This window comes from Argiope bruennichi, chromosome 10, assembly GCF_947563725.1.
Source record: "Argiope bruennichi chromosome 10, qqArgBrue1.1, whole genome shotgun sequence".
Taxonomy (NCBI): Eukaryota; Metazoa; Arthropoda; class Arachnida; order Araneae; family Araneidae; genus Argiope; species Argiope bruennichi.
In genome coordinates, this window is record NC_079160.1 from 79807341 (window position 1) to 79828733 (window position 21393).

At 30.4% G+C, this 21393-nt stretch overlaps 1 protein-coding gene across 1 annotated transcript in view; it reads left to right on the top strand.

Moving 5' to 3' along the window:
* The window catches only part of LOC129987877 (rap guanine nucleotide exchange factor 2-like), a 475413-nt gene that overhangs the window by 158180 nt on the left and 295840 nt on the right, over window positions 1-21393 (top strand). The window contains exon 4 of the mRNA XM_056095850.1: window positions 16223-16306. Within this exon, the coding sequence (XP_055951825.1) occupies window positions 16223-16306 (84 nt within the window). The remainder of the gene's footprint in view (window positions 1-16222; window positions 16307-21393) is intronic.

Below are 21393 nucleotides of genomic sequence, written 5' to 3' on the forward strand. Positions count from 1 at the left end.
GTTAACAAGATAACCACAAAACGAAGAGAAGAAATTTGGTACATAGATTTAATATCTGTAGAGCAGACATCTATCAAATTGTGAGACAAATCCAACAACTAGTGACCGTCTGTCTGTCTGTTTTTTGGAAACATGTGAACGTGAGAATTCAAAAACGCAATGGCTTAAATATGTAGAATTCAATCAACTGTTGAGCAAAATCCGTTCAGAAGTCTGTCTGTCCGGTTTTCCGAATAAAAGTTAACAAGATAACCACAAAACGAAGAGAAGAAATTTGGTACATAGATTTAATATCTGTAGAGCAGACATCTATCAAATTGTGAGACAAATCCAACAACTAGTGACCGTCTGTCTGTCTGTTTTTTGGAAACATGTGAACGTGAGAATTCAAAAACGCAATGGCTTAAATATGTAGAATTCAATCAAATGTTGAGCAAAATCCGTTCAGAAGTCTGTCTGTCCGGTTTTCCGAATAAAAGTTAACAAGATAACCACAAAACGAAGAGAAGAAATTTGGTACATAGATGTAATATCTGTAGAGCAGACATCTATCAAATTGTGAGACAAATCCAACAACTAGTGACCGTCTGTCTGTCTGTTTTTTGGAAACATGTGAACGTGAGAATTCAAAAACGCAATGGCTTAAATATGTAGAATTCAATCAAATGTTGAGCAAAATCCGTTCAGAAGTCTGTCTGTCCGGTTTTCCGAATAAAAGTTAACAAGATAACCACAAAACGAAGAGAGCTAGATGGATAAAATTTGGTACATAGATTTAATATCTGTAGTGCAGACATCTATCAAATTGTGAGACAAATCCAACAACTAGTGACCGTCTGTCTGTCTGTCTGTTTTTTGGAAACATGTGGACGTGAGAATTCAAAAACGCAATGGCTTAAATATATGAAATTTAATATGTGATTTTGTGGCTACAAAAATAGCTCTATGTAAATTTGAGGCAAGTGTTCCAAAGTTTTCGATGGATATGTAATTACGGTGATAGCATCTTATACTAAACTTCATTAGTTTTCATTTTTATTTTCTCGTATACTTAGTATTAGAGAAAGTATAGTAATCGTCAGACTATTCGAACTCGAGATATTGACAAATATCCATATTTTAGACCTTTCTGAGTTCGAAGAACACATTTTTAAGAAATGCCCTTCTGTCTGTCTGTCATAAAGGTAACTCAAAAACGCTTTGAGCTGGACGTTTTAAATTTGGTATGCGTTCTTGACACCAAATTTGCAGCTTTCTATCAAATTTTGAGCAAATTTCTTTCAGAAAACTGTCTGCCCAAATGTAACTTAACATGATATCTACAAAATGACGAAAACTGGATAGATAAGACTCTGTGTACAGATTTAACATCTATAGTGTAGATACCTTCGAAATTTTGTGCCAAATGCAACAACTTGTTGATTGTCTTTTATTCTGTGGGCCGCGGTGGCCTGGTGGTAAGGTCTCGGCTTGTGAGCCGTAAGGTTTCAAGTTCGAGACCCGATTTCACCGAAGAACCGTCATGTAAGGGTGTCTGTTGCACGTTAAATCCGTCATGCCAAACGCCCTCCCGCTGGTGTGGCGTGGCGTGGAGAGCGGAGTGCCAGCTCAGGTGTCGTCCTCGTCATCTGACATCGGTTCAAAATGACGAGGTCCGTCCCAAAATAGCCCTAGAGTTGCTTTACAACGGGACGTTAATATAACAAAACTAAACTAACTAAGTCTTTTATTCTGTACTTTCCGAAACATGTAAACACGATAGCTAAGAAACGCAATGATTTAAATATATCAAATTTGGCAGGGGATCTTGTGACTACAAGTGTAGTTTCGTGCCAAATTTGTTGTTTCAGTTGGTAGGAAAAAATTATTCTGAAACACAAAATCGATTTTCGAATACTATTAATTGTACGCCAGTTAGTAATCGCCAATAATCACACAATACATTCAGTAAAAAAAATTAGATTCACGCCAAAGGTTATTATTTTATAATTATTGTACGCCAATGCCATGCAAGATGTTTCTTGAAATAACGCCTTTAATAAAATAGAACCCGTCTCATACCCCCGTTTCCGTAATCATTATAGTCCCTGAACTGTTTGATGACCATGTTATGGGAATTTTATTAAATACCAGAATATTTATAGAAGAAAAAACAAAAATAAATATATACAGAAGTCCCAAATATGTAAGAAATGATAATAATATGAAACCGTTTACAATGATTTTCTACTTTGAAATATTATGGTAAAATTATCTGCGAGAAAGTTTTGGGGTGACTACTTCAGCTGGTTATTAGTAGAAATGGAGATGAAAAACAAGGTTAGATTTTTTGATACCAGATCATTAGATATACATTCGAACGATAAAGCGTCTGTTGTATGAGCAAAATTCGCGTACAGCAGTATGAAACAGAATAAACTTGTATTATCAGGAGATTGCAGATAATTTAACATCTCAGCCAAACTTTAAAAGATTAACTTGATTCTAGTGACTTCATCCCTTCTTTCCCATCGTCATCATAATTTAGAATCCACTACAGCGAGGCGAAACGAGTTCAATTTTTGGCATGAACTGCGTAAATGTTATTTCAAAAAACTCATTACTCAAGGTGAAAAAAAAGTTGATGAGCGAATTTATCGGAAACGTACAGAAGCCGATTAGGTATCCGAAATGGTTTCTAGGCTTATTGGACTTGTAATGGATTCTCCCACAGTCTGGTAGAACTTCACACCTGCCTACCCAGAGATATACAAACACGGATGGCTGCTTTGCGAATTCAAGCTTCACGTGCTGATTTAAACAAAAAAATAATAATAAAAAAAAAACACTGGGATGATTTCGATTAGGTAGAAAACTACGGATGGTTTACTTTTGAATTAGAAAATAATTTCAGTATTTGGTTTTTAAGATTCTTTAAAAACTGAGCTGTCAGGTTTGATAGACCGTGTCTGTTTTTGAGTCCGAAACGATCGACATAAATTGATATTTTTTTTATGTGATTATTGTTTTGAAAATGAATGGCAATGATCTGTCTCCGGAAAATTATCGTCTGTAGCTGAAGTATTTGCGAACCAATCAAATAAATGAATTTAAATGAAAATTTTGTAATTTCATAGCAAACTATTATACATATGAATCTGGGAATATTTTTTAATCTTTTCTTTTTCCTTTTTATGAACATTTTAGAAGACAATAATAAATTAAATATAGAACAGTTTGAATTGAAAAATAGTTTTTTTTCTTTTAGTACTCGAATTTGAAATCACTAATTTGAATAACCTTCATATTTTTGGATCTCATGACTTCGAAATTACAATAGATGGAATCGCGTTTATTTATTTTGAATTGTATTTGGAACAGAAATTTGATTAACCTTCATGTTTTTGGACCTCGTGGCTTCAAAAATATACCGATGGAATTATGTCTGTTGTATTTGAAATAAAAATTTGAGTAACCTTCATATTTTTTGATCTTATATTTGCAAAAATACAATAGATGAAATTACGTGTCTTGTATTTGAAAAAAATATTTTTGTGTGAACTTAAGAATGGATCGAACAAGATGGAATGAATGCACATTTTTCTCCCTTTTTGGCTCAGATTCGTCAACAGATAGTCGTTTAATTTAAGTAGCTTATTAAATAGTAACTTTTATTTTAATTACTGTCTTAAATTAATAATTCAACATAATAAATAATGATAAATTATTTTCAATTATTAATTCTTAATTAATAATTCTTCATATTTTTACTATTATGAATCTATTTATATGTATTTTTCGAAATTCGCTATCAAATGACGTCTCTATTACAGAATTCACTACTTCCAATTATATTTTGGTAAATAATAATCAAGTTTTGAAAATATCGATGCCAATGATTAATTTAATAAAACATAAATGTTTAAAATGTCAGAATTTAAACACATCAGGAAATAAATAGAAATGAATTAAAAATGCCATCTTTAAAACATGAATTTTAAAAAAAAGGATAAAAACCTTTTTACTGGAAATTGAACGTTGCATAAAAAATGAACATAAATGTTGCATTTTTAATTATCTCTTTGAAAATTCTAATCTGAAAAAAACTTTTCGGCTTCTGCATCCAAAATAATGAATATAAATTATTTCCGAAATAACTTTTATTTAGAAATTAATGAATATTTCTATTTCATCGCTATAGTCTGTTTTAATAATGTTTCCTAAAAGGTGAATGTTAATGTTTGTCTAGCTTCGTTTAATGAACCAAAGAATATGTTAAAACAAAAACCATGTAGTTTTACAGGAATTTTAAGTAAAAACTTAAGCTTTGATCATTTAGTGCTAGCTATTTTACATGCATAATTATTTAACATACGACTTATTAAATGGAAATCGTATATTTTTCGCGCAGGGATTTTAAATTTTTGTTTCAGTTCTCGTTTCAGTTCAGTTTAAAAAACTTGAATGCTTGTAAGATGCTTAAAATAATGTATGCATTTTTCAATGTAATTATACTTTAATGAAGTAAACATGCTTTTATAAGTGTATATTTGGCAATTTTAAAGGAAATATATGTTCCCTCTCTCTCTCTCTCTTTCTTTTTAACTTTAATACGCTAATTATGCTTATTATTTTCTGCCATAAATTTAAAGCTTTTGTTTCTAAATTTCTAAATAACTATGGATTATTATTTAAACTCAAAAATCAAATGCGTTTTATTGAGTTTGGAAATATAATTTGTTTAATAGTAATATGTTTATTAATTTATTGAAAAAAATTAATTATATTAAAACAAATAATTTCGAACAAGAGAGATTCAATGAAAATTAAGGGGAATAAAGATAAAATCCCGATTTCTGGCCAACGGATTCCAGATTCGAAATCTGATTTCATGAAAAATGCACAGAGTATGTTGGCTAGATGCACTTTATGCCTGCCGCCACGGACTAACCATCTCTGATTAGTGCAGTACGAAAATTTGTAGAGAAGTATTCTAGCACAGGTTTTGCCCTCGTCAACTAGGTATGGTCCGAAATTACGACGTTCATCTCAAAAAGGGCTATAATGTTGCTTGCATAAGGGACATTAATATAACTAAACTAATATATACTAGAGGAAAATTAGTTTGATTTCCTGTTATCTGTCTAGCTACAGAAACTTAAGATACAATATTTAAACTTTCATATTTTAATATGTATCATAATTTTATAAAACCAAATATTGAGAAAATTATCAAAAAGATGTTTGAATTCATACCTTAAAACAATAAGTTTGATCGCGAATTTTATGAAAGTCTGCATTTCTAAGAATAAAATCACATGCCTGCTTTTATTTCTTTAGGTGGTTGCAATGTGGTTGTTGCAACTGTCATATTCCTATGCTCATTGGTTGACACATTCTAATTTGAAAATTACTTTAAAAAAGTCTGAAACATTAAAATACAGTTATATTGTTTATATTCAAAACTATTTAATTCAAGTTTATTTTATACTTGTCAATCTATCAAAGTCGACTTTTTGGATGATCATAATACTTTTTCTTTATCTTTAAAATATGAGGGTGCATTGGCCTAGTGGTGAAGTCTCGACTTCAAACCAGAGAATTTCAAAGTTCGTGATGCTATTTTACCAATGAATTACCGTATAATCGTATCTGTTGTACATTAACCTCTTCATTGTTTTGGGTTTTTTTATTATGTATTGGATGACACCTTCCATTTTGGGAATGTGTTGTCTTTATGAGAAGAATTTAGAATAAATGAGGTATTTGTAGATTATGCGTAATCTTTATATTAAATTATCTTAATTTTTAACGATTTAATGTTATCTTATGAATTAGGGAAAGATAATTCAATGCCCATATGATTCATGAGAAATACAGTTCAGATTTTAATTCGTCAAGAACAAATGCTCTGCCACTGGTATGGAGTGAAAATTTGTAGAATCAGTGTCGTCCTCGTCATCTGACTGTTGTTCAAATTTGCGATATCCGTCTTAATATAGCCCTCATGTTTCTGCAAAACGGAATACAAAAATAACTAAACTAATCTTAATATTAGAGAAAACTGCAAAGCATATAAGTTACATTATATACATAATAAATCGATATTATGTAAAAAAATTAAGTATTTATGAAAATACATCTTTATTTGTATACTTACCAAAATAATTTTTATTTCTTTTTTTACGTTTTTATCAGCTATCTATTTTTTTAAGCTTGCTACTAGATGGAGCTGGGAATAAGATATCAAAATTTAATTTAATTAATAATTTATCGATAAATAATTTCGAGTAATATTAAATAATATACTGTCAGTAAAAGTATATAAATATGCATAATTTTGATTTTTAACGCATAAGTAAGTGAAGAAAAAATCGATTAAAATATTGAATCTTTGCGAAAATGAAATAAGTAGAGTTAAATATAAGTGCTTGACTAACCATATAACATTAAATAGAATATCCCAAAGACAGAAAGAACAAAAAATATAACAATAGAATGAATTTTAAAAATAGGAATGATTGCTACAGTTGTATCACCAGAATATATGCCAATATAAAATCGGTATATTACGCAAAACCCGACCTCTCCGCAACCTTTGTACTGTATGATTGTTTTCTATTCTTCCCTCCTTTCCATTGAAAGAGAGGACATCAGTTTAACAGCACATCCGTCGCACGCAACGACGATTATCGTGATCAACAAGTAATAAATCCAGCTTGCAATGCAACACTGTGCGCAGAATCTCGAAGAATTGTTCTGTTATCTTCATCAATTCGTCACCGTTTTAAAGTTGAGAGAAAGCGTTAACCTGGCGAAGTGTTTTTTGTTGGTATTGTGTAACAAAGGTTTGATGACTGAAAATTCAACTCCTCAGGCCTCGAATTCAATTGTATTGAGATAGTGTTGCAAACATATCGTGTTCTAAATTTTAAAATGTCAAACTGTTCTTTAAACCATTGTTTGAATTTTTTTTCGGATACAACAAAAAAAAAATGTTTTCTTTGGACTTATAAGCTGTTACTCAACTTATTGCTCCAGACGATGTTAAGTGTTTTTATCAACTCTTTGAGAACACGCACACTAAAAATCGTGGTTTTTGCAGGCTGGACATTGGTCTTACTCACGAATTTTGAAGAAAGCTTATGGTGAAGCAAAGGTATATTCTGCTGAGGTCAGGGTTTCCGATCCACTTGCGCTTTTTTAACTTTAGGAAATCAGTTGATAATTAATATGAATATTTTTAAGTAAGGCTCACTTTGGAATTGAAAAATTCCTCTCGGCAAGCTGGAAGGCAAAGGCAGATTCCTTTACATCTAAGTTATTATCGGGCAACAAAAATTGCTGATGTTAGAAGCAATAAAAATTGAAAAATTGAAAGGGCTTCAAAATCCCTTTTCAGCCCCTAACTTCTAAGATGTTGTTGATTCTTATGGGACTTGCCACGGACAAGTCCGCTGTTACGAAGACAGCGATTTAAGCTGGAAGGGGAGCGTCTCTTGTTTTTATAGTTGCGCCAACTAGGGCCAAGAGTACGACTTTGCCACTCACGCATCACTCATTCGCTTGCACAACCCCTTTTTACAGGTGGCACATTCACACACGTCACAGATAGAACAACGGATGAACAACCATGCCCAAACCAAGACTCGAACCCGTTACATCCAGATCACGGGGAAGACGCGCTACCCCTATGCCAGGACGCCGGCGACTTTTAAGATAGTGCTGTTATCTCAATTATCAAACTTCAATTATCGAAAAAAGTTGTTCATTTTCATGAGGTGCTAATTTGACTAACCGGGTTTATTTCCCTATTTTCAATACTAAGAAAGTTATAGTGAAATGAAAATTTCCACCCCTTTTGAGCTGGATGGGCCATTTACGAATCGTCCGAGATTTTTACATTTCTAATAACAGGTCAGTTAAAATCCAAACAAAATGCATGCATGCATATATATATATATATATATATATATATATATATATATATATATATATATATATATAAAACTTTTGAACGCAGTGTGGTTTTGGGTTCTAGTGGCGGCAAAGAAGTTTTTCCATAGTCTGTCATAAGAGTTATTGCAATAGGTAGATTTCCTACAGGAATCTACCTAAATAAATTAAAGAAGTAAATATTTATTTTCTGACTCTTCATTCCATTGTTTAAATCTCTACGTATAAATGCTTATATTTATAGACAACGAAATTTTAAATATCTTCCTCATAGATTTCTGCTATCTGTGATGATGGCCAATAATTAATAACAGTTTTCACTTCGGCGGCAGTGTCTAAACGTCTACCACCCAGGAAGGTCTTTAGACGAGAGAAGAGGATATAATCGCTAGGTGCAACGTCAGAGCTTCAACGTGACTGATTGAATAGTTTTAAGATAAAGGTTATGATTAAATGTTGGGCTTGAACTGGTACATGCGATTTTGCATTACACCATTACGATGTGAACCTTTACTGTACGTGCCTTGGACAATTTAGACCATTTTCCATTTTATTAACCCTATTTACATTGTTACAGTGAACTTCGCCTTTCTGGCGATTTTTCATGTTTCTGGCGAAGATAACTAATCGTATCTTAGTCAGTCGAATTTCGATTTTTTCTTCAATATTTTAACTTTATACTACGTAGTATGTTGATAGACATCTTGAATACGTATGTCAATTTCCATGCCTACGTGCGCATTTACTTTCACGCTGTGAGAAATTTGAATAATATTAATAAACTGGCTTTTTTTAAAAAATATATATACATAAAAAAAACCGTTTATTTGCTTCTAAATGCGGTTTTTAAGGCAAATTCCATAGCTTCTTCATTACTACCCCAATCTCTATGCCATTAATTAATTCGAAAATGAAGAATGTCCATTCACCAATGTTGAATTTTTAGAGCATTTTTCGCCAAATATAATCATGAAAATATTTATTGCAACCTTAATAGCTGTTTATTACCATTTTTTTTTCACCCAAGATGCAGACTTTTGGCGAATTTTTGGATGGTTGGTAAAATTTTGTCATACTTGATATTATTTTATACTTTTTTAACTCATCGGAGATTTTTGTTAATTTTATATTTGTCATTTAATATACTAATGGGATGGGTTGTTTTCTATAGTAGCGATTTATTGACACCTGCCGCCGTCTTCCACGTGCTCTAGGCTTTCCGGGTTCGAGTCCTGGTCGGGCATGGTTGTTCTCTTCCTTGTGTTCTCTCTGTGAGGTGCGTGAATGAGCCCCCCCCCTGTAAAAAAGGGGTTGTGCAAGTGAGTTTTTGTGTGTGCTATCTTCATTTGAACTAGAAGTCAGACTTGTGCCCTCGGGTACTCAGGGGTCTTTACCCTCAGAAGCTACTGCGCAAAAATTTGGCTTAAAATAGTCACACGACAAACAAAAAAAAATGTCACTATTCTATGAATTGATCGATTGTCAGCTCTTTGCTCTGTTAATTCTAATAGTTTATAACCTCATTACGATCAACTTGCAAATGAAGCTGAAACTGCCTCTATTAGAATAAAGGGATGTTCCTTATCAATTTTGAAAAGGAATGAACAATTTTTGTTACTCTTTTTATTTCAGAATTTTGCATTTGTATCCTATTTTAAAAATGAATTTTTGATGCGAAAAATGAAGAATGAAGATGAAAAATGAAGTCATGAATTAATTCTTAGTACAGGGGAGCTTAAGTTAAGGTTTTATTGCGCTAGAAAATAATGAAATTAGATAATAATAGTCATCTAGACTGTTAACTAGAATTAAGCAAGTTAACTAGAATAAATATAAATTGTGTGGTACAATGATATTTCTTAACCATTAATAATAATATGGGAAAATGTGTGGCTGTTGGATAGACAATTTGACATAGAGCTACCGATGGCATACTCTGGAGATAGAAAATGTTCACTTCGGAGCAAATGTTTCAAAAATTTTAACTAATTAAAAACTGAGCGACATTTGAGGGATTTTTGACAATAACTCCAGGAAATATTACCAGGCAGAACGAATTTTTACAATATTTTGATTTTTTTAAAATGATACCAGTTCAATTGTTGTGCAAACTTTTTCTGAATTGTGACAATTTTTTTAAATATATTTTTGTATAATCTTCAAAAATAATAATTAATATAAATTTCACCATTGTAATAAAATTCAAACCTTTTTTTTATTGTTTCATCAAATATTTAATTTTGTCATTTTTCTTACAAGATTGAATTTAAAAAAGATAGATTCTGTTTAATATCTGCACAACTTGTGTGAGGAATCGAAGTGAAATTATATATCGCAAAAACCAGGTGCAACTTGCAATAGGTTATTCAAATACTTAATTTTTCAATGACAGTATAACGTTATCGGATTTTATTCCACTAAAAAGGTCTGTGCACCCAGTGAATAGGTAAAAGGCTATTTTAAAATATTTCGTCTTTGATATTTGTTAAAATTTAATGCTTAATAATACTTTTATGAGGTAATCATGAAAAGGCATATGATATTTAAATGAAATCAATAATTAATCAATTATATTTAAATCAATCAATTAATCAATTATGTTTAAATCAATCAATAATTATTCACTTATGTTTAAATCAATCAATAATTATTCAATTATATTTAAATTAGCCAATAATTATTTATTCATATTTAAATCAAGCATTAATTCAATAATTAATAAATTATTGAATTAATGATCAATAATCAATCAATCAATATTTAAACCAATAATTAATAAATTATATTTGAATCAATCAATAATTAATTATGTTTAAATCAATCAATAATTAATAAATTATGTTTAAATCAATCAATAATTACTTAATTACATTTAAATCAATAATTTATATAATTATATTTAAATCAATAATTTATATAATTATATTTAAGGCTGTCAATAATTAATTCATTACATTTAAATCTATTAACAATTAATCAATATTCATGACGAAACAGCTGGTCACCAAACGTAGTTAGTAAACATCTATTGAAAGCAGATATAGGTTGAGAGCAGACCCCGACATAGAATGTACGCATAGCCACACAAATGAATATTTTGTTGCAAAATTTAGGGTCAGAGATTAGGGTTAATTTTTCCTCTATAGTGGACTTCCACCCGGGAGGACACTTCAGATATGAGAATGAAAAGTTCCCAGTGTGGTGGTTGATTCTCGCCACCCAGTTGTGTACATAAATGGTGTGGGATCTTATCGATGACGGGACATGCCTCCTATGGGAGGGGTTGTACCGTTACCATTGATGGCTCTTAGGACTCAACCTCAGTTGCCGCCAATGCTGTTGCAGCGGTCCGGTCATTCAAATTTAATCTATGGCTAAAAGTGCCTGTTTGTAGTAGCCAATGTTTGGTTTCTCTTTATTAGAGAATACAGTACCAAATTTAGTAAAATGCTGTAAATTTAATGTGACTGGGTATTTCTGTTGTAGTCAAGAAATGGGTATTACCCCAGTACCACTCTAAATTTTTATCCGTATCATCAGTTAAAATAAATATTTTTTCACCCATAATTCGCTGGACTTTTGATTAATTGCGAACGATATTACTATAATGTGGAAATGCCAAGCTAACTTATCTAATGCTAATGATAAAAATTCTTAATCTAACACACTCTTTGGTAAATTTAATTCAATTATGTGAACTCAGTACATTTTCTGTTAACTGTCTTTACTTAGTCTAATTACTGAATTTGACTGAAGCAGAGTATGAACATTTCTACTAAGACATGGTTTTAAAATCTTTTATTTTTTCACGAATTAAAATTCACAACCGCTTGGCAGGAAAATATCCTCATCCAAGCATCGAATAACTTTAAGAGTTTTTCTTTAGTCAAACCTTTTGCTTTTAATACGCCACCGTCGGTGGTGTTTCAGCTTTCTAGAAAATTCGAGAAGTAATTTCGGGTAAAGCTTTTAGTTTTCCACCCGTTTTGTTATTTTAGCTCCCTTTCTACTCTCTAAAGCCGATTAGGTTGGTGCGGAGAGAAAACAATCGCTTATGATTCTGCAACAGTACCCAATTTCCGAGCCAATTTCCATATCTTTCGATTTCGGTTGAGGGGGAAGTTTTTAAGTGAGTGGAATAATTCGAAATCGCTTCTAAAATTTGAATCTCACTCTCCGTGACTTCTTTTATAAATATCCGAGAATGAAAGAATTCCAGCTTTTATTTTCCAGAGTGTAAAAAAAAACTTTGCTTTCTCTTATACGAATTATAATACAGGGTGTTAATTAATTATTGTTGGGGTTTCCGCACCTCATAACTTTCGAATAAAAAATATTACTCAAAAACCGATTACGTATTCGTAAATTACAACTCAAAGAATTCTACTTGGCAACAATGTGATCTTAGCGCATTTACTTTACACTTTAATATCCTTAATAAAATTCTTTGAGTTGTAATTTACGAATACGTAATCGGTTTTTGCGTAATATTTTTTATTCAAAAGTTATGAGATACGGAAACCCCGACAATAATTAATGAACACCCTGTATATTGTGATTGTGTTCGAAAAATTCGAACTTGAGATTTTGACGAATTTTCACGTTTTAAATCTTCCTGAGATAGAAAAATACATTTCTGAAAAATGTCCGTCTGTCTGTGACAAAGATAACTCAAAAACGCTTTGAGCTAGACGGTTTGAAATTTGGGATACCGTCTTTAGATCAAATTTTTAGACTCCCATGACATTTTGAGTGAAATCTATTTAGCAGAAATCTGTCTGTCTGGTTGTTCGAATATAAGTTAATGAAATAATTACTAATACGAAGAGAGCTAGATAGATTAAATTCCGTATGCAGGTTTAACATCTATAGTATAGAAATCTGTCAAAGTTTGAGACAAAACCATCAAAGAGTTGATTGTCTGTCGGTCTGTAATTTCAGAAACATGTTAATGGGTTAATTAAAAAAAGTAATGACAAATATATCAAAGTAGATATGGGATTTTCTGACTACAAGTGCACTTTTGTGGCAAATCTTGGTTTCAATCGATTGAGAAAAATGTGCCTAAAGCACTAATTTTAGGATACTATTAACCGCATGCTGAGGAATTATGAACAAAAAACAAAACAACAAGAAACTCGTCAAAAATGACAAGATAGATTCAGTAAAAATGCTAAATCCAAGCCAAAAATGAATATTTCGTAATTATTATACGCCAAGTTCCGAAAACACATTGTCTGTCTGATTGTGACAAAGATAACTCAGAAACATTTTGAGCTAGACAAAAAAAAATATGGTACACTCTCTATCTTTTCACTAAATTTATTTCTATCAAATTTCGAGTAAGTTCTATGTAAAGGAAGTCTGTCTGTCCGAATGTTCGAATATAAGTTAGCAGGGTAATCTCAAAATGAAGACAACTAGATGAATAAAATTTAGTACGATTTAACATCTATAAAGTAGACACCTATCAAACCAATCTACCAAGTAGACACCTTTCAGACAAATCCAATCAGGAGTTAACCATCTGTTCGGTCTGTACTTTCAGAAACATGCAAACACTATAATTCAAAACCGCGGTGATTTAAATATATCAACTTTGGAACGGGATTTTTCTGTCAGTAAGTTTCTTTGTCAAATTTTTATTTCAATCGGTAAAACATAAATTTGATTTTCGAATACTGTTAACCTCATGCTACGGATTAATCGCCAAAAAACTCGCCAAGGATCACACGATAGATTCAGTAAAAATGCTAAATTTACGCAAAAGTTAACATTTCGTTACTATTGTGTGCCGATACCATGCGAGGCGTTCTCTGGGTAACATTTTTATTAGAACGATTGGGGGGAACACTTTCTCTGGCTGTCAAATGGTTTGGTTTAGTTGGATCATTATCCTGTTTTAATTTCTTAAACTTCAAATATAAAGTTAGACTATTTTTTCGATTATAGCAATCTCGAGATTTTGATTAATATTCACGTTTTGGACGTTGACGATCCTGAGAATCCATTTCTATAAATATATTACCAATGAGTTGACTCTCTGTCCGTATATCTTTTCGTACGTATGCGAACATAATACTTCAATCAGTGGGAGTAGTATTGCCAAAACTTTCTGGCATACTCCCTAATAAAGATGTTATTCCAGTGAACGCCTTGCGTGGTATTGACACATTGTTGTTTGTTTTTGTTGTTTCATAATGGCACTTAACAGACAGGCCCACTGACTTTAGAAGGACGTGATTTTAAGCCAAGGGTACTTCTCTTGTTTTTCAGTAGCGCCATTTAGGGCCAAGAGTACGACTTAGCTACTCACACATCACAACCGTTTTTACGGGCGGACTTCATTCATGCATTTCATTTACTCATCCAAATTTAGACCTGAATCAGAGAACGATCACCCCTGATCCAGTACCCCCAGTGGTATTACTCTCGACATGGAGGATTTTATGACCACGACAGATTTATACGCGCGCCATCCACCACACACGCGGGAAGTCTTCGGCCGGCGGGATTTGAACTCGAACCCAAGGGACGCGAATCCAACGCCCTACCAATCAGGCTATCCCGGCCTTTGGTATTGACACGTACAATAGTTATGAAATATTAACCTGTTGCATGAATTTAACATTTTTACTGGAACTATCGTGTGATCCTAGTGTTGTAGCAATTAATCCCTGGCATGCGGTTAATAGTAAACGAAAATTTAATTTATGCTTTTGATGCCTTTTTCCCAACAGATCGAAATAAAAATTTGATACAAAACTACACTTGTAAAAATCACACTTTTGTGTGCAAAATCACATAGAAAATTGGATATATTGAGATCATTGCGACTTTGAGAAATAGCATTTATGTGTTTCTAAAAGTATAGACCAAAAGACGGTTCAATCATTTGGTGGATTTGACTCCAAATTTAATAGGTGTTTAAATTATAAATCTTAATTCTGTGCATCGAATTTTACCTATCTAGCTCTCTTCGTTTTGTAGTTATCGTGTTAAATTATATTCGTACAGCCGGACAGACTTACACTCACCGGAATTTTCTCAAAATTTGATAGAAATCTACAAATGTATGAAGACCTATACCAGATTTTATCCATTTAGATCAGAACGTTTTTGAGTATTTTTTGTCACATACAGATGGATGGATATTTTCTAAAAATATATTTTTTGACCTCAGAGAGGTGTAAAATGCGGAGATTCGTCGAAATCGCGAGTTCGAATTTTTTGACGATTACTATACTTTCTCTATACTGTTTATACGAGAAAGTTAAAATTCAATTCCTCTCGGTACGTGAGATTTAAAGTATGTTCCATACATGAAAATTGAAGGCATGTAATTTTATTAATCCATTTACATGAGGCTGTCAGTTTTTTAATATAATCGTGAATACAATAAGCAACAAAAAAATTAAATTTTGGATGTGTTGGACACCAAACTTGGATAAGTTATTTTGGTGTCCAAAATTAAATATTCAAGTAAAAATTTGGATCTAGTCAATCTAAGCGCAGAAGTTCAAAAAGCATACCGAGTATATCTTCACTGTTCTTTGAAAGGTTTTATTATTTAAATAGATAATAAACAAAACAGTATTTTTATTTAAATAGAAATATAGGAAAATAAAATCTTCAGATTACGTTTAATTTTATTACACTTAATATACGAGCACTATTTAAATAATTAGTGTCTTTTTTTTTAGGCTTGTCTGTTTTAGGACGGTCCATGTATTTAATTATTTGTATTGGTATTAAATTTCTTAATTATCCTGTAATTTCAAGTCATATCATTGATATCCGCAAGGAATAATTTATTTCCACCTTTAATATTTATTACACATTCGCTGTGCTATAAACGCTGGACTGTATGAGGGGACATATTATTGACAACATTCTGTAATAAATGTTCGCAATATTTAATCAGGAGAAATTTGTGTATATTGCGATTTTTAAAGTATTTTTGTTTTATTATTTATTTTTGTATCCGAAATTTAATTTAGAAGGTCATATGTTTGGTACTTGTCGGAGACCAAAATGCGCCAAGAGAAAACTTCAGCAATTTGGCGATTTCATTCTTCAAACTATACAGCATGTGGTATAGAATTTGAGTATATTTTTGTAATTTGGCGAAATTTTTTCTTGGCGCTTTTTGGTCGCCGTTACAACTGGTAAGTACCCTATATTTTAGTATGCGTATACATTGACTAAGAATTGTTTAATGTTCGATTAAATATTTTAATGCTTTTCTTTAGCTTGGTATTTCATAAATTGTGCTTGTATTTTTCAGCCGAGGTGAATTAAGCACGTGCTGGTTTATTTTGCTTTCCGGGTCAGTTTTCATCGATGGATCCATGTATTTGCCTCGAAGCAGGTGAGTTTTGTTACGTTTATTTAGTTATCTTGTATTATTAAAAAAAAAAGGTTTCTTAAACTGTAGGTCATAACCGTAAAATGGGTCACTTTGATTGATATTGGGAACATGATGGTTCTCACAAAAGTTGTTTCTATCAGTTTTTTTTTAATTTCTTTCTTTTAATCAAAAATAGTGAAGAAAATCATTTTGTGTCTGATATTTTTTACAATTTAATAAATAATTATTATTAATTGAATTTTGATATCCACTAACTTTTAATATTTTTTTCAATGCTTTTATACGCTTATATGCTTTTATATGCTTTCAATGCTTTATATTTTAGAATTTTTTTTTATCAACTGAATAATAAGCCCGTTGGAAATGTTGAAATTTCATATAAGTTCTCGTAGATTCATTGTAACGCGGTACTTAAAGGTTCTGTTAGGTAGATTCCTATAGGAAGATTACGTTATATATATAATGCGTGTAATGCTTTACCTATGTGAACAGAATAACACATAGGTAATTCATTTACCTATGTGTTACAGGTAAATATGACCTATTTATAAATAGGTAATAGGTAAATATATTATACTATAGGTATACTATAGGTAATATAGGTAAATATAGAATAATTTTGTTTGGATTTTAGCTGGCTTGGAATATGCTGTTAGAAATGTAAAAATCTCGGACAAGTTCGTAAATGGCTCATCTAATTCAAAGGGTTAGGAAATGGTGGGGGTTGAAATTTTCATTTCGTTTTAACTTTCTTAATATGGAAGATAGAAAAATAAACCCAATGAACCAAATGAGCGCCTCATCAAATTGAAAAACTTCTGATTTTAAAGTGTTTCGATAACTGCAATATCTAAGAAGCTAGGGGTTAAAAAGTTATTTTCAAGATCTAATTTTGACTGTTTCAAACATCAACAATTTATGTTACCATATAGTAACTTATAGCAAATTTTTATTTTGTGAACTCTTTATTAAAATCATAGCATAAAATATTAGGGGGTTACAAAAGAATGAATGGTATGAATTTTGGTTGTCTTTTTTTTTTTTTTTTCAGTCGATTAAAATCAATTCCAGGTATTTTTTCCGGACTCGGTGATGTCTGTCTGAAACGTGAAAATTGGCCAATATTTTGTATTCTAATTGTTTGACGATTGCAATATTTTTTGTATACTTTGTATATGAAAAAATGCAAAGTGATAAGAAATTTTATAATTTTTTTTATTTATATTTTGTGACTTTTCTTCGAAATAAATTCTTATCAAAATTATGATGAATATTTGAGTTAAACATTAACTGAGAATAAAAAAGTTTTTTCTCAGAAAAAAATGTCGATAACTTTTTATTTATCTTTTTTATCAGCAGAAACTAGTAATTAATACGAGTTAAAAACAAAACTCTTTTTTGTATATTGCTTGCTTTGCGCAAATAATGGTTTTTAATTATTTTATTTTTCAACATAGTTTGTTTAGAATTATAATATTTTTTCAACACATGTTTGAAAAGGAATCGCATAAATGTCAACCATGAGGCGTATCTGTTTACCATGACGTTTCACGTTTTACCTGCCTCTGTCGCTTTCATATCAAGTTTTAGTTTATCTTCCCAAGCAAAACAAACTTTCTGTGCTTCTAGAAGTTGCTAAAAAAAATCGTAAAATGAAACTTGAAACGGGATATCCGCTTTCTTACCTGGCAAAAGATAAGTTATACACGCAGAGGGTTTAATCGCGTTGTCTTTTCAATTCTGCACTTTTATGGTATTAAAATACTTAACATGTTTTGTTTCCAGATGAGAAACTTGTGATCTGAGGTAACAAAAAATTATTTTGTTGAAACTATTGATTTCTAAATATTTACTTGGATGGTTTTCCTATGTTTTGTTTTACTGCGTTGTTCATAAAGTTGATAAATTTTGCCTCTTGAATATTTAAAGGGAAGAAAATAAGGTAAGGCTAGTTTTTCTATAATTATAGATAAATAAATAAATAAAATAGATAAATAAAAGATAAATATAGATAAATAAAATACGTTTACTAAATGAGTTTCTAATTTAAATCAAGCCTTTAAGAGGAATTACGAACTAGAATTAAACCTTTTTTTTTAGCTGAAAATATCAAAAACGGTAAAATTACACTTGTATTACCATTGCTTAAATTTCAGTTAATTTAAATTTAACTAACTAAAATTTTGTAATTTGACTTAAAATTTCTTCTCTGTTCTATCCATTTGTTCACTTTAAATATATTTTTTGGAATTGGAGTGTTTTATATAGCAGAAAAATCGTTTTTTCAATTTTTAACTTCATAAAGAAGATGGCATATCACAGATTTCGAAAATGTATAATATGTATAGGTGTGTAAAAAGAAAAGCTTACAAATTAATTTTTTAAACTGTAAACAACCAAGGAGGTATATGATAAAAATATACAGTTTTTTAGGGATTTTCTCAAACCATGTTTTCTTAAAATTTAGGTATACTTATATCATTCTTTTCATTCAATAAAAATGAAATTTTATTGTTTAACTAGTCGCCTTTGGCGACCAGCCGGTTCGCCAGTATTACCGCTCGCTACAATTTTCAATTAAACATTTTAAGTAACTGGTCTCTGAATAGATTCTCAAACAAAACATTTTTAATCTTCAAATTTTGATAGTCATACCAAACTTATACTGCTGTTTAGATCGTTTCGTTCAATTTACTATATATATTTTTCTAATTTGTTGTCATTTCCGGTAAAACTTCAACTTTAATTTAAAGTGGAAATGATGAAATTGCAATTAATATAAATATATTTTTTAATAAAACCAAGCGTTTTATTTTATTTATCATCTTTATTGTTAGTTATTATTATTATCGAATATGAGTATTGCAAACAGAATCGCTCGGTATTTAAGTCCTATGTGAACTACAAAATATTTTTCATAATTTATGTAATATCTCAAACAATAATTCAACAAAAATTTCTCAGATTCAGCATAAAATTCAGTTTTTAGTTTTGCTTTCAAAAGGATTAAAATGAAATTATGAAGTCTAAATTTAATGCAGTAAGGTATCAGATTCTGAGAAATATTCTGGACACACCAAATTTTAAATAAATGAATGAATATTTCTATATTTCTATTTCAACTAAGACTTATTAATAAAGTTTTGAATGTTAAAAATTTAGAAAAACTCAACATGTTCATAATCTTAGGCCAATTAATCTTGAGAAACCTGCGCGCTGATTGGCGTATTTTCTTTGAAACGATCGATGGAAAATCAAATTATCCTTTTTTTATTGAATAGTGATATATAAATTTTCATAAATCAGTCAGTTTAAGTGATTGATTTAGTTGATTGGAAATTAACTCTTTTTATTTAAAATTTTAGTGTTTCAAGAACATTTTGTTATTCGTGATTTCTACAGAAAAAGCTTTATGTAAAATCAAAAATTCGTTATTTATTAGAGCATTTATTGAATCAAGTTGCATAAAATATAATCATTTTCCATTTAGACCATTTTAGCATATCTGTATCTTACTAAAGGTTTACAAATTAGCTGTGTGACCCTGATTTGAATGGATATCCTGTTCATATTAAACAAAACTTGCCTTAAAATAAAACTGATTTATTGGATTAATAATATAGAGAGTGTAAAAGATCATAACATAATTTTCCTTGAATTTATTTTTAAAAAAAATAATATTTCATATTTGTTTCAGTTCCTACAGACACGTGCCGAAAATTATATTTTTGCAGATTTCATTTCCAAAAAGATTTAATTTATTTTTAGTTGGAGCTTTAATCAATGTGATGGCAACACTTTGAAAAAAGCTAATTTTTTGCCATGAATGCGAAACGTGCTCGCGAAGCTTAAATTTTATTTTTATTTTGTACGAAAAAAATTGTTGAAAAATATAGTTAAAATATTTATTTAAAAATTAATTAAAAATAGACATTTAATTTTAAGGTTAAAACATTGGTATCATTTAAAAGATAAATTTTTGATCTTTAACTTCATATAAAAATCTTTTTTGTGCGGTAATATTTTCGGAAGTTATCGCAGAAACACGCCAAAATTTCGCTTAATTTTTAAATAAATAAAATTCTAATTAAAAATTCGAAAAAATAACCCTCAGGTGCACATTCCCGGCCTCCAAGGTATACACGTGCCAAATTTGGTAGCTGTAGGTGGAATGGTCTGGCCTGTAGAGCGCCAACACACACACACACACACACACACACACACACATTGAGCTTTATTATAAGTATAGATAATTAACTTTTATCAATATGTCAAATTTCCATTTATTTCTGGGAAATAATAAATTTTTAAAAAACTATTTATAATGAAAGATAACATGGATTTTTTCAGATTTTTAATTTATATGATGTTTTAATAATTTTTAATTTAAGAATTAATTAAAATGAAAATACTTCACAGAGATTATTGATCCTTTATCCAAGTATGTTAATTAAGGAGTGATTCGATTCAGAATTGTTTTTCTTGGTTCTCTGTGTTTTTTGTTATGAGTTTGCAAATTATTTGTATTCACAACACATTACCGATTTGCTTTTAAAAACGCATATTTTAACAAACAGTTTGGGCTGTTTTATAATGTAAACAACATATTCCTTCTATACGTATTAGATCTTATGATTAATGTAAACAACATATTCCTTCTATACATATTAGATCTTATGATTAATGTAAACAACATATTCCTTCTATAGATATTAGATCTTATGATTAATATAAACATCATATTATTTCTATACATACTAGATCTTATGATTAATGTAAACATCATATTCTTTCTATATATACTAAGATCTAATGATTTATGTAAACGTCATATTCTTTCTATACATACTAGGTTTTATGATTAATGTAAACAACATATTCTTTTTATACATACTAGGTTTTATGATTAATGTAAACAACATATTCTTTCTATACATACTAGGTTTTATGATTAATGTAAACAACATATTCTTTCTATACATACTTGGTTTTATGATTAACGTAAACATCATATTCTTTGTATACATACTAGATTTTATGATTAATGTAAACATCATATTCTTTCTATACATACTAGATCCTATGAT